The sequence below is a fragment of the Podarcis pityusensis genome, assembly GCF_964106645.2.
Source record: "Podarcis pityusensis genome assembly, chromosome: 7".
Taxonomy (NCBI): Eukaryota; Metazoa; Chordata; class Lepidosauria; order Squamata; family Lacertidae; genus Podarcis; species Podarcis pityusensis.
Window position 1 is genome coordinate 80,543,150 of NC_138031.1, and position 14,745 is coordinate 80,557,894.

The 14,745-nt window shown below is 42.1% G+C and overlaps 1 protein-coding gene across 2 annotated transcripts in view; it reads right to left on the reverse strand.

Annotated features, from left to right (window-relative positions):
- ELP2 (elongator acetyltransferase complex subunit 2) overlaps window positions 1–14,745 on the reverse strand; it is a 43,761-nt gene that overhangs the window by 19,859 nt on the left and 9,157 nt on the right. Inside the window, exons 6-14 of one of the 2 annotated variants that reach the window (XM_081014740.1) lie at window positions 13,235–13,299; window positions 11,679–11,745; window positions 9,060–9,203; window positions 6,893–6,988; window positions 5,816–5,916; window positions 4,776–4,907; window positions 3,324–3,473; window positions 2,375–2,563; window positions 1,866–1,935 (exon numbers count right to left, since the gene is read on the reverse strand). In XM_081014740.1, the coding sequence (XP_080870866.1) occupies window positions 1,866–1,935; window positions 2,375–2,563; window positions 3,324–3,473; window positions 4,776–4,907; window positions 5,816–5,916; window positions 6,893–6,988; window positions 9,060–9,203; window positions 11,679–11,745; window positions 13,235–13,299 (1,014 nt within the window). The remainder of the gene's footprint in view (window positions 1–1,865; window positions 1,936–2,374; window positions 2,564–3,323; window positions 3,474–4,775; window positions 4,908–5,815; window positions 5,917–6,892; window positions 6,989–9,059; window positions 9,204–11,678; window positions 11,746–13,234; window positions 13,300–14,745) is intronic. The other variant, XM_081014741.1, reaches the window with a different exon arrangement.

The window sequence follows — 14,745 nt, forward strand, 5'->3', positions numbered from 1 at the left end:
TTGGGCCTCATGACATAACTCCAGGCAGGACCTAGAGAAAGCTGAAAGAAGCTGGTATGGCGTTCTCCTGAGCTCACCCCATAACTCATCTTCTTGGTCAGCTTTCTACAGACTTTTCTGCCTTATACTTTTCCCAGCTGCAACTCAGCATTTGGCAAAGTAGGCCATCACCTACAGAATTTAGTCTCCAGATGCCATCAAATTTTTGGTTTTGCTTTTGTTAGATACCCCTGCCAATTTGAGCTCCCTCAACCGACTTCTGTAGGAAATGAAGTTTGCAATTTCATAACAATTGCACTAAATTTATTAATCAAGAAGATTTGTTCGAAAAAAGGGAAAGCTTAAAATATACACTCTAATTGAATAATTTTACCCAGCCATCAAGTATGGGTGTGAGCCATGAAGCGTGGCATTCAGAGACTTTAACCAGTGGCATCCGATTAAGTTTTCAGGGAAACGTATGTTACCAGATCTGAACAACATGGGAACATACAGCACCCAAGACTTCCAAGTACATCTCCTGCCATCTTGACACCAACAGCAGGATGGGCTATGCACTGAAATAATGGCAGTAATTTAACTGCAGAAAATGAATTCTTGAAAGGACTTAGGGACAACAGCTCATGAATTCTGGTATGACACAGCAGACTATGCATAGGCTTTATCACAGTACAGTGGTACTTCGGGTTACATACGCTTCAGGTTACAGACTCCGCTAACCCAGAAATAGTACCTCGGGTTAAGAACTTTGCTTCAGGATGAGAACAGAAATCGTGCTCCAGTGGCACGGCAGCAGCAGGAGGCCCCATTAGCTAAAGTGGTGCTTCAGGTTAAGAACAGTTTCAGGTTAAGAATGGACCTCCGGAAAGAATTAAGTTCTTATCCCGAGGTACCACTGTACTGGGTAACTGACAAATGTCCTAACAGAAAGAAGCGATATACTGGGATAAGGACTGCAATCTAAAAACCCTATCTAGCATGCTGGGGGGGGGGGGCGTTGTACAAGATGAAGCAGAGGGCTCCCTCTGCCCAGCCCAAAACAGCGCTGCCAGTCTTTGCCACAAAATCACAGCAGTGTCACACCTCCTCGTTCATCTTACCAAACATACAGCCAGGAGGACTTCCGCCAGAGGTAGCCCATTGAAAGCCCCCCAAACAGGGCATTCCAGGAGCAGGCAGAGGGGAGCCTAACCAGCCTAGGATCCAGAGCCAGCCCAACTACAGTTACTTGACTCCAGGCTAACATAGAGTGTAGCAGTGTTCTGTCTGCTCACCCCATACACCCCCCAGCTTCTACCCCCGCTGGCATGAGTGGTGGGATTGCAGAAGCAGCCGTGGCTATGTCACTCTGTCTTGGACCACTGCTGCCTGGACAAAGGTTAGGACTGCTCTTCCAGTGTCGCTTTTGTTGACAAAATAGCTTCAATCATAATATCTCTTTAGAGACAAGAGCCAGTCAATTCCTGGTTTTTGAAGCTACCTTACACCCTATCAGAATATTTGTCCATCTAGCTCAATATTATCTTGTCCTCTGAGTGGCAGCAACTAGTCTCCAATGTCTTAAAACTCTTTCCCACCAGCTACTATCTGATCCCAGAAAGGAAATGTTTCCAAATTCCTCCAAACGGCTAGGCTAGAATTAGCAACTTCCCAGAATTCAAACCAAGGCTAAATAAGGACCAGCCACCTAGTGCCTCCCCTCTCATCAATCTAAACAACACAAATCTTATTAAAAACAACACACACACAAACATTTTATTAGTCACATACGAGTATATATGTATATATGTGTGTGTGTATATACACACACACAGGTGTAGCTAGAGAATGATTTGCAAATCTCACAAACAACACACAACTCTTACCTTGAAAGACAGCCTTATTGGACAGCCCCAAGGCTGGCACAGTAGCTCCTTCTGGAAGATCAATCATTTGCTAAAGAGAAAAAAGAAAAAGTTATGTAGAAGTTAGCTGCGTATTTGCTTTCCTTGGGTGGGGGGGGGGAGTTACTCATATAAGCTTTGAAATTTCTTGATGGTCCTTCTTTAGTGTACTTTCAGCCTGACCTTTCATGATGTAAAAACTCAAGCTTGGTAATACATAATGCCCAATATATTCCAATTACTAGGAAAATACCAATCCGAAACTGTTAAAACTTAAAACTACATGCTTCAACTTTATAGGTAAGGTGAAAGTACCAACACAATTTTGGCTCCCCTGTGAGCCAACTACCGTAGTTCCAGGCCTCGTGTCTTTTAGTCTGTATTTCTCAAAGACTCAAAGGAGGAACCGTAGCTCGGCTCTAAACAATTTGCATAGTGAAGATCTCCAGTAAGAGCTCACACACTTTAAAAGAAAGTAAAAACACACTTACTCCACTATTTAGTTCCTCCAGAGATATACCAGAAATGCTGCTGAAGTTTTCCATAAAATTCCTGGGTGCAGTAAATACTCGAAGCACCTTCTCATCTGCTCCAGACACAAACTGAAATCGGCCGGTCATCGCTAAACACTGCATGTCATACCCATGGACCTGGGGTCTTGCTATTTCATGCCATGATGCCTAGTAAAGGGACCATTGACATGTAAGTATGTGCCGGTATTGTCAGCTATAGGAAAGAAGCACTGAAGAATTGAGAACATTTAGCCTCAGTCCATTCTAAGTAGTCAATTTTGCTCAAAATGGACATTCAGCCCATTCCCCAGAAACAGCATCCCTGCCCTCGACTTAATCCTCGCTGGAAATGCTAGGGATCTCTTCACACTTATGCGCAATGGAGAAAAGATTGCTGTAATTTTTATCAAGGCTGCAGGAAAGCATCTCTGCCGAAAGTTGAACAGGTATCCCCAAGTCAAGTCTAACTCCCTCCACTTACTGGTTCTAAAATTTCTCTTTAATATATTTTATTCCTCTAAAGGAAACAGAATACAGTGGTGCCTCGCAAGACGAAATTAATTCGTCTTGCGAAGCAACTCAAAAAACCAAAAACCCTTTCGTTTTGCGAGTTTTCCGTCTTGCGAGGCATTCGTCTTGCGAGGTACCACTGTAGAGCAAGGGGATGCTGCATAAACAATGACACAATTAGCAGGAAGTCTGCAAAAAGCAAGATATAATTTTTGAATTGCTCCTTTTAGTGCAAGAACTGGACATTTTTAGACATCCGCAATATTGTAATATCATAGTAGCAAACTACAGATCAGTGTACAGCGCAAATGGTTTTTGAGAAATTAGAGACGAGCCATTGTTCAAGTTTCACATTTTGTGACCTATTGACTTACAGATGATTTTGCAAGCTTGTAGAAAAGATAAAATAAATAAATACCTCTGTTTCGTTCTCCCTTTTCCACGGAGCAAAGATTCTTGTAGTTTGGTCAGAACCAACAGAGATGATGAATTCTCCTTCTGGATCCCACATCACATCTTGCACGGCATCGAAATGCCCTGAAATAACCACTTCCGGAGTCCATTCTCTCTATTAAATCAAGACCACTAATATTATATAACATGTGAACGAGCTATCTGTTAAATATAGAGATCTCACTATAAATGAAGCACACAGCTAAAAAGAAAAGCATTAGAACTCGGGGGGGGGGGAGATGTCAGCAGATCTGCTAACAGCAGCTGATAGTCCAATGAAGGACAAGAGTAAAGTATTACAAGGTTGGGAACCACATTTCCTTGGAGGCCAATAATGGACAGAGCCAAATGTCTAACTAACTAATCCAGAAGAAAAACTGTCCTGCCTCAGTTTTCACAATGACCATCTCAAATTAAGAATTCCCACTGTTAGGTCTACTCAAAAGCAAACCCCACTAGGTTACATGGGGTGACTCTAAAATGAGTATACAAAGGATTGTTATATTTACAATAGACCAATATAGCTACTGTTCTGAGAAAGCAAGAAAAGGGCATTCCTTTTGAACTTTAGCATGCTATTCACAAACACATAGCAGAAGTCTGAGCTGTAAAAACAGTGGCAGGGAGTGGGGAATAATAACACACACACACACACACACACACACACACACATCTCATCAATTTATTTTTATCCAATAAAATACTGCCCCTTCCAATTGTTCTGATGCTACATAAGGGGGGAAAGGGGGAGCTTTTAAAAGCCAGGAAAAATAAGGAGGAAACAAACAGGAACCAAGGAACTTTGATGGGATTCAAGCCACATAAAATGAGGTCATGGTCATATGTATACCTTGCTGGTTACAATGAAGGGCATCTTTGGCCGTGTTTTTATACATTTAAAAATGCTACGTATATTGAAGGCAACGTGATCCTCTCTTTCAATAGCATTTTACCCGCCCCCCCCCCATACCTACTAAGAGCTAGCCTGGAAATGGCATGTGCACTTCGCAAGCAGAAGGTCTCAGGTTCAGTCCTGTCATCTACAGTTAAAAAGCTGGGAAAGGTTTGTCCTGTCTCACAGATCTTGGAAAGATATTGCTGTGGGGTAGACTAGAGTGGGCCAGATGGACTGACTCATACACACACACACACACACACATATATATATATATATGAGATGTTTACTACCCACAGAGCCCAAAAGGCACACCCCAGTGATCCCATCAGATTTAACCTTGTTTGCTACTAATTGTGGTAGGAAAAAAAGAAAATTAAGAAGATCAATGCTTCAGCTTAAATGAGGTGTTCAGAATAGATATCCAATCTAGTGTATCTTTTGAGCACAAAGCCACGGTTTACTACACAACAACAGTCCGTGAACATTTTCCTCTCTAGCAACATAAATAAATTCTCTTGCCTTGTTTGCTGAAGTCTGTTTCCAAAGATGCAGCGCTCCGTGGAAAGCATGAGCAAGAATCATTGAGCCATCTGGGCTGAAGTGACAGTCAAAAAAACCCAGAGTATTTCCACCCACTTCTCCTACTCGGACCTTTTTTGAAAAATTGAACACAAAATACATGAGCCAGCCACCAGTCAATCTACTCATTCATGGCTAAAGACTTAATCCTAAACAAAATAACAAAATTTCATCTACAGTTTAGAATTACACCCAAAAGAGAAGCTAAAAGAACGCAGTTACAGCAGCATTAATGTGCTATTGATCTTACAAAATTAAGAAGCCATTAGTTCAGGGTCTAGGCACACACCTGTTATATGTACAAACAACACAGAAAAATAGATTCAACCCCCCCCCCCATATTTATCACCAATATATCCTAATTTTAAAAATGGTTTGATATGTTTATTTGCCAAGTTCACAGGCAGTCTGCAATAAAAATAAAACATTCCAAGGTGAAATGATGATTATTGGCTTAGCTGGCTTAAATTCTTTTTTTAAGACAAATTCATAAAAATCAGTATTTATTATCCGTAACAGCTAAATTGAACCTCCATGTACTGGTGCAGGGTACTAGATGCTTGGAACATCTGGTTGTGCCATCAGAGATGCCAAAGGTTTATTAAAAAGAAAAACACCAAGTTTCCAGCATAAGGCAAGTACTTAAGTTTTAGTTCAAATCCATGTGTAGGCAGACAGGCTGGACGGGTTTGAAATGTGTGTGGCCTCTTTGCTGCAAGCACAATCTCCTCCTTTCCCTCATATGCACACAGAAGTCTTTACTGCTTTTAAGAATCAGTTTTTGTGGTTCTAAATACAGCAGAATGTTGCTTGTTTGCTCTTCCACTGAAGGAACAGCCTGCTACAATTACAATACTTTCCACTTGAATTCTTTTTAGGCTTGGATATGACCTCATACTCCCTTTACTTAATTTCTAAAGCCGCGGGGGGTGGGGGTGGGCAGGGAAAGCAAGAGAGGAAAACGTATAAAACATGCCTACCTGTTCCAACCACACCCCAGATTCATCATCTGGAGCCCAGAGGATCACAGTTTTGTCCATTGAAGCAGACAACAATTTCATTGGCTGTTCCATCCTGCCATCTACAGTGCAAGGAGAAAATTTACCTTTGTGGAAGAGGCTAGCATGCTTTTTTGCGTCTCACATATTGCATTCGGGATAGCAAAGGTAAGATAATTCTACAAAGGCATGCTGCAGAACAAACTGTGTTGGGCTGAAGAGGAGAGAAATGTGTAGTTGCAATTTACAGTATTTCAAGAAGGGTGCACAGACAAGTGTCTTGTACATTGGATACTAGGTGCCGTAGTAATTGTCTACCGCCCCTGCTTTAAAAGGGAATGTTTGCAGATGGTTCTGGGTCCATACATTTCAAATTGCACAAATTCAGTTCCAATCACAAGAGAAAACATTACACCCAGAAGTGCCAAGTGTAGTCACTATTTGGAAATGGAGCACTTAGTGAATCATTGGTCGTTAACTGGCGACTCGTGACACATTAAGTGGTAAATCATCGGTTGAGATGAACCTTAAGGCAGGCTGCACTGGCAAAGCAATGGCGATTTTCCAAAAGAATCAGTATTTGTGATTCTAAATGTCACTGAATGTTGCTATTTTCAATAGAAGAAAAGGGAAAGAGAGAAAGACAAATCTGGATGCATATTTTAAAAGGCAAAGAAAAAAGGAGCCCCCTTGTCAGTGTTAGTGGCTCCTTGGTCTGAAAAGGCTGGTGGTCACTGTAATTATTGCAATGATTCAGCAACTGGCAATGTTAGGGCTGGAGCAACCCTAAGGACAGACAATGCAGAATAACCAAAATCCATACCCACACAGAATCAGGACTATAGGAAAAAGTTAATGAGCTACAGGTAGAATCAGTATCATTTCCTGCAATTCCCAGCCTCTACTCCACATCACTAGCTGCCACACTGGAATGGGGAAATGCACAACACACAGGTAAGGTATGGGAGAAGTCATTATGGGTGTTCCATTACCCACAGCAATCCAATGTTCTTCGCTATGTCTAGCTGTCCCCCAATTTGCGGCTCACATACTTCTTACCTTTGGGAAAGGAAGGCTGCCAATGAACAGCATATACCCAGTTTTCATGTCCAGCTAACACAGAGTCCAGCGTAACAGCAAAAGATGCATCTGAACCTACCACAGAGCAAAAAAGATAATAAAAATCTTCAAAGCTTATATCTATAAAAGAACCAAGGAAATACCCCCACATTTCCGTTCCTGTCATTGATGTGAGTCTTGCATACAGCAGGGGAGGTTCTTCTCAAACCGTACCTTATTTGTCTCTTTTAGCTGCTTTGCAATGGTTTCGGCTGTTTCAAACAGAATGTTACTTTGTGTGCATTTCGTGTGTGTGTGTGTTTAGAAGTATAGCAAACAAACTACAGTTTTGCATGGAAAAGCAAGGACAGTATGGAGTTATGCTATAGGGACACGGGTGGCGCTGTGGATTAAACCACAGAGCCTAGTACTTGCCGATCAGAAGGTCGGCGGTTCGAATCCCCGCAACGGGGTGAGCTCCCGTTGCTCGGTCCCTGCTCCTGCCCACCTAGCAGTTCGAAAGCACGTCAAAGTGCAAGTAGATAAATAGGTACCGCTCTGGCCAGAAGCGGCTTTGTCATGCTGGCCATATGACCCGGAAGCTGTACGCCAGCTCCCTCGGCCAATAAAGCGAGATGAGCGCCGCAACCCCTGAGTCATCTGCGACTAGACCTAATGGTCAGGGGTCCCTTTACCTTTATGGAGTTATGCTAGCCAATTGTCAAGAAGCACCCAGCCATAGTATGGATAGGTGGCACAACAAATAGATGCCACAACAAAATGTGAAAGCCTAAGTACGACCTCACATGTCACTGAGCACCTTCAGAAGTTTGTTTGGGAAAGGCAGATAGGGTGGTACAGCTTCGCATCTAAAAATCCTGGGTTCTGAATTCAGGTACGCCTCTCAAATATACACAAAACATAGCATCCTATTGATAATGGAGATATGTGCAAACAAACTCGTTTCCATTCACAAATATGTCTCACTAGACTGAGCTGATTCAATATATTTCTCTGTGCAATTTCTGTACACTACTGCTGACTTGGCTATGCAGTAGGAAAGGTTAAATCCCTGGAATAGGAATAGGAACGAATGATGTAACAGGAGTGGGCTGAAGTTTATGAGGTTAGCTGAAACAAAGGACGCAGAAACGCCACATCTCTCTTGGCCCTTTTGCTAGTAACAGCATGAGTTCAGTGAATTATTCTCAGGAAAGGAGAATCTGAAACTCAAGAATGGCAAACCAGGACTTATGTTCACATGTGGTGGAGGTGTAAATATGTGAAAGAAATTTGGCAAAGGGTGTTTAAGGAGATAACAGAAATCGATGGGTTAAAGCTGACCAAAAGTCCAGAGGTAGCATTATTATCAATTTACGAGGGGGTGGAAGGTTCGCAGGCTATGAAGGACTTGCTCACAGATTTATTGACAGCTGCACGACTTATTATAGCTAGGAAGTGGATGTATACAGAGTTTATTTAAAAGAACATTGCAAAAATATAAATCTGTTGGCAAGTCTAGATTGACTTTCTGCGTGTAATAGGAGAATCTTACAAAACTAATGCAATTGAAACTACCTAGAGGAGACAAAGTTTAGTGCGCAGATAAAGAATGTAATCTGTGAACCACAATGGGGGAACCAGAGGTCATGTTGAATCCAACTAAAATTGTTACATACAACAAGCACCAACTATGGAATGAATGTTTGTTTATTTTTGTTTTCTGTTGATTACTTATGTTACACAGTTTTTAAAACGAATGAAGTACATATTTTTTTAAAAAGGAAGTGGAAGGAGCAAGATGAATATAAAGAGGTGTGGGATATAGCTATTAATGATAAATTAACATGTGCTTTTAAGGTAAGATGGGGAATATGTATGAGAAATGATTTTGAGGAGATATTTGTAGAATTTGTGCTGTTAAAATGGAAAGGGGTCAAACTATCGCAAGAGGTGTTAAAATTTTGGGAGATTGGATATTGACAATGGAATGGTCTTGTGGGTGGGGTGCACATTTTTATTATTTATTTATTATTATTTTATCAAAATAAAACATAAAATAACAAGAATGGCAAACCTCAGGTTCTACACTTTCATTTAACCCTACTGACAACAATTGCATATTGCCTCAGAAAAAGCAACAGCTATTCATAAAGTAGAGACTCACCATTGTCATTTTTCACGGTGAAAATGTTCTCCTTCAGCCTTATGGTTTCCTCATCTTGGGCTTCCACAAGCAATGAAGTTGCATGCATCTTCCAGATCCTTATCAGACAATCCTGGGAACAGCTTGCCAAGAAGAGATCTCCGTCTTTTGCAAAATTAAATAAATGAAAAGCAGGAAGATTTTAAAGATGGGAAGTTCATTGCCCAGGGAAATCAGTATTGCCATGAGCAAGTTGCTAACGAATACCAAAATAAATACCGTATTTTTCGCTCTATAGGACGCACCTTTTCCCTCCTAAAAAGCGAGGGGAAAAGTGTGTGCGTCCTATGGAGCAAATGCAGGGGGGAGGCAGGCAGGAAAAGCCCCCAAGAGCCGCACACAAGCTTTGTGCGCTCTTGCAGGGTTTTCCCCAGGAGGGAGAAGGGGTGCAGGGGGGAAAGAGGGCAGGAAATAGATGCCGGGCAGGAAGACACAACCACACTTTGACCACTGGAAAGTCCACCTCAGCCTCCCCAGATTTCCACTGAGACGGCTAGGCTAATCTCGATGGCCATAGGTCAGGCTCAACATTATTAACTGGACTTAGATAAGCCATGGTTCCCCTTCCTACCCTCCTCTGAGGCTCGCTTTAAAGCAGCAAAGCGGACAGGAGCTGCCCGCTTTGCTGCTTTAAATAGTTTAGTGCAACATTTGATTCAGATTTTGTGTGTGTGTGTTTTCCTCCTCTAAAAACTAGGTGCGCCCTATGGTCAGGTGCGCCCTATGGAGCGAAAAATACGGTACTTTGCTGTAGCGCATGTCAGCACCATTCAGTGTGGAAAGGGATGAACATCACACTGTCATATTAGCTACAATACTGTAGAAATGCCTCACATAATCTAAGGAAAGCTCTGTAGGTTGGAATACCTACCTGAATCTAGGTTGGAATAGTTTGGCAAAATCATCTGTTTGTGGAAAGATAGTGCTACGTGGTTTCTCAGGGCGGGGGGCGGGATTCAGTATCTTCTAAGATTCTCTATTTCTAACATGTGCTACACAGAGCAAAGCTGTAAATTATGGACAAGGTTACATATATGCCGAGATTCCACAGGGGTGGAGGAATCATATGATTATATGCTGCCTTAGAGTTTTTAATTTGATTCAACACATGTAACTATTATTAATACTGATTATTTTCAGTTGTTATCCTTGAGAAACGTAGAAAATAACAGGATATATTTATCCGAAAGTCTTCAAACTTACACAACCCTTTAAAAATTAGGTAAGCAACCAAATGTTATATAATACTGTTTTATAAATTATAATTTACGATAAATTAGAATTTAAATGTATTTTCATGTAATATTTGATACTTCCAGCTGATGAAGGTGAATACATCAAAACAGGGCCCTGTCCTGGTTTCTAATCCATAATTGACTTCTGATTTCTGCTCAATGATTGAAACTAAGACCTCCATGACGAATCTGGACTAACATGAACTTATCTCCACTCATAAACTTCTATCTCTAATTCTGTAATGAATTATTGTGTTATAAATATTTTTATGAGTTTGAGTTTGTAATCTCTGTTAGAGTTTGTAATCTCTATTTGAGTTTGTGATCCTTGTCAGAATACATACTTTTGAATGGATTAGTTTTTGTTACTACTGACTATTGATTTGCGAGTAGGGACCACTCCCACTATTGAAACTTACATTGGCCTGAGTTCTTGGTGTGCTCTTTTCTTGAGATTCCACAGGGGAGCAGAAAAACTGGAGAGTGTAGAAGTGGGCATAGAATCCAGTTTCCCTAGAACAGGGGTCGGCAAACTTTTCCACTGGCGGGCTGGATCGCCTGCGTGTGGGAGTGTGCGCGCACACACCACTGCTCTTTCCCCGCTGGTTTTCGGAGCCATGGCCGGGGGGGGGCGGGGAGGAGGCGTCTGCGGCTTCCTATTGGCTGCAGGAATTTCCTGCAGTCAATAGGAAGCCGTGGCTGCGTCCCGGAAGTCAGTGCCCATGCGGAGCAACCAGCACAGTGCGCCAGTTTAGCTCCTTGTGGGTACTGACCGAGCGGGCGGTTTAATGACCCCCTTAGGCTATATCTGGTCCACGGGCCGTAGTATGCTGACCCCCTGACCTAGAACCTCAATTACCATTTTTAAGATGCAAGTGTTGAGGCCTTGATCCTTCTAGGCCAAGCACCTGCATTGGAAGACACAATTGTCCCTCTTCGTTTCAACAAAGGCTGAACTCTAGGAAGCAGGCTACTCCAGACTGAAAGGACCATTCCCTTACTTCATTATCCAAAATGGAATACTTGCCTATTACATTATATAGTCGAATCCTCTGAAATTATCTTTCCCTATTAGCAATGTCACCTTCAAAATGTGGAGAAGAAAATTCATGCCAGCGGAATTATAAAAATAAACATCTAAGTATAGTGTTAAAAATTACAGCACTCTCATTATCAAGTTCTGCCATCCTACTTGTTTCTGCACGCTGTCCCGCTGGGTCTCAAATACTATGCTTGAATATGAAAGGGGGATTAAAACCATCTCAGATGCTTGGCTTTTCCTAGTAATCTTGCTCTATATGGCACATTAGATTATTAAAAATGCCTTGCTGCATACCCTACATACCGCAAACTGCCCATTCAATCCCTCTTATCCAGTCTTCATGGCCATGAAGCAGCAAAGTCTTCTGAAACTGAAACAAACCAGTATCCTTATGTAGCACAAATATCTGTATTTTGATGCTCCGCATTACAGCCTGAGGGTTCTTCTGGATTCAGCTTTGTTGCTATGAGCTCAAACAGCACAGGGTGCCTTTTGGCAGCCTCAGCTGGTTCACCGGCAAGGTCAGAGTCAGCCATGCCCTGGTAACCTCTCTCGAATGGATTACTGTAATGCATTATACATCGGGCTTAATTTGAAGATTATTCAGAAGCTTCAGCTGGTACAGAATGTAGCGGCCCAGATTCTGACAGGCAGGGCTTATTTGAGATAGCTCCAATGGCAGCCTCTCCAATCCAAATTTGATTCAAAGTGATCTGGAGACCTGAAGGAGTACCTTCTCAGATAGTTAGCTGAGGGTTTTCTCTCTGTTCCCTCTTCATTTAAGATGAAGCAGGAGACAAACACAATGAGGACCATTTTGAGCTTGTAGGATGCCTTTCCCCAGCAAGGTTGCGTTCTTTCAGGTGACAGGCAAATCCGCAGGCTTTTAAAGCTTGCTGTCTTATACTCATTTACCTGAAAAATAAACTTTATTGAGAAGGGACGTGGGTGGCTCTGTGGTCTAAACCACTGAGCCTAGGGCTTGCCAATCAGAAGGTCGGCAGTTCCTAGGGCTTGCCAATCAGAAGGTCGGCAATCCCTGCGACGGGGTGAGCTCCCATTGTTCGGTCCCAGCTCTTGCCCACCTAGCAGTTTGAAAGCATGTCAAAGTGCAAATAGATAAATAGGTACCGCTCCGGCGGGAAGGTAAACGGCATTACCGTGCGCTGCTCTGGTTTCGCCAGAAGCAGCTTAGTCATGCTGGCCACATGACCCAGAAGTTGTCTGCGGACAAACACCGGCTCCCTCGGCCTATAGAGCGAGATGAGCGCCGCAACCCCAGAGTAGTTTGCGACTGGACCCAACGGTCAGGGGTACCTTTACCTTTAAACTTAATTGAACACATTGGAACTTACTTCTGAGTAAATGTGTATAGGGTTGCACTGTTTGGCATTTAAAAGTATATTTTTGAAGGCATTTTGATATTTTTAATTCTGTAAACCACACTGAAGCCAAAGTCAATGAAGGGTGGTGTATAACTAATTGGAATAAATAGGCACATCGGTCACCATGAATTGGCAGGCATGCTGAACAATTCCACACACACAACCTGTCTATGATGAATGCTAGCACAGATGTCAATTAACATCAAATGTGAACTGGAAGGAACACAACTAAACCCAAAACACATTATTTGTCTAAGCTCAAAATCCTCCGAATAGAATGGAATATAAACAAATTAAAAGTCATTTTGAAAATTCAATATAAAGGCACACCACAGCAATATTTGTAAACACTTCTCCCACGTATTCAACTTCATTTTTCCTGCCTTCATTTTCTCCCCATACAATCACAGTCACAACAAAACACCCCCAAAATTTCATACTATTCATGGGATAGGAGACAGAAGTAATAGTTACCTGTCCATCCTGCTGCACATATAAATGAATTTTGCAGTCATCCCCACCGCAAGCCAGTACCGGTACTGAAATGGCAAAGCAGTCAGTGGAAATTTGCGGTTTCATTATTATTTTTTTAAAGAGAAAAATAAAATGGACACAAGGGAGTACACCACATTTACTAAAGGAGGGAGAGAGAGAGAGAAAGAGAAGGAAGGAGGGAGAGACGGAGCCTAAGGCTGCAATCCTATGCCAAAGTACCAGGAAGCCAGCACACCTTGAATGCTCTGGGACTTACTTCTAAGGGTGTGTTACACAGTTCCAGGACTATAAAACAACTCATAATCTGCAGAATATCCGGTGCCGCAGTAATTATAATTTCACAAATTTCAAAAATAAGGAATTATGCTGCTTTCCACTCTGCTAAAAATCAAATTACAAAATTTTCTGCCTTCCTGTACTATGCTCCTGCACTAATGTATCTATTTACACTAGGGCAAAGGATGGCTTTTTGGATCTCCATAACAGCACCGTGAAACACATGCTGAGCCTGGGAGGAAGATAATATATCAGGATTGTCTATGCATCATTCCGGTGTTTTGGAAATCCAACTCCTATGAACAGAATCACTGTTTTATATGCATGCAACCCGCATAATCCCAGTACTAAAAGGTACTTTAACACAACAGGTGAATGGCAACTCCTAATTGATCCTGACACAACACCAATAACTTCCCAACATATTCACTTCCACTTTAGCAATTACCTGCTCATCTGCAAAGAGTTAATTTCATAGGTATTTTCTCAAAAAGGATAATGTATAGATATTGACTTCAAAATACAATAGAAGTTAGAAGCAGACATTCGCTACTAAAGACTTGGGTCAAAGGGAACTTTAAAACGCATCCTTCTGACAAGTCTGGTAATCCCAAAAGTCAATATTGATTTTGGCATCAGGCATGGTGGATACAATCACAAGCATCCAGCTGAGCTGAATTTATTTGAATGGACTGTCTCCCAGACCCTGCACCACAATCCATTTGCAGCAAACATGGGGATACTTGGTTGCAACCATAAAGGAGGTACCATTTTCCAATAAAACACATCATCTGGAGCAGATATCCCTTCTCTCCGTTCTGATACGGAAGGGGGGGGGCATGTCTTCTTCTTCACCTTCTTCGCTACAATATATCCATTTATTTCCAATTGCCAATGTCAAAAGGGACTAAAATCTATAGAATTCATAGAAAATCAACTTGCCAATTTGCTCAATTTCTCTAGGACTCCATGACACCTCCCCTGCCCTCCATAATCCCTCAAGCAAGGTGTCAAGACCCTAATCCTGTCAAATCGCTCTGCCAAGCCCTTCCTCCGGGCGATGCCAGGTGACAGACTATGCATACATGGACCATTGTCTTCTCAGGATGTGCTTATCTGCGCATATCTCCAGCTCTGCATATTCCCCCCTCCCTCCTCCATATGTTAATCCGGTGTAACCCAACCTCTTCCTAATGTATTCGTGATGTAATCTG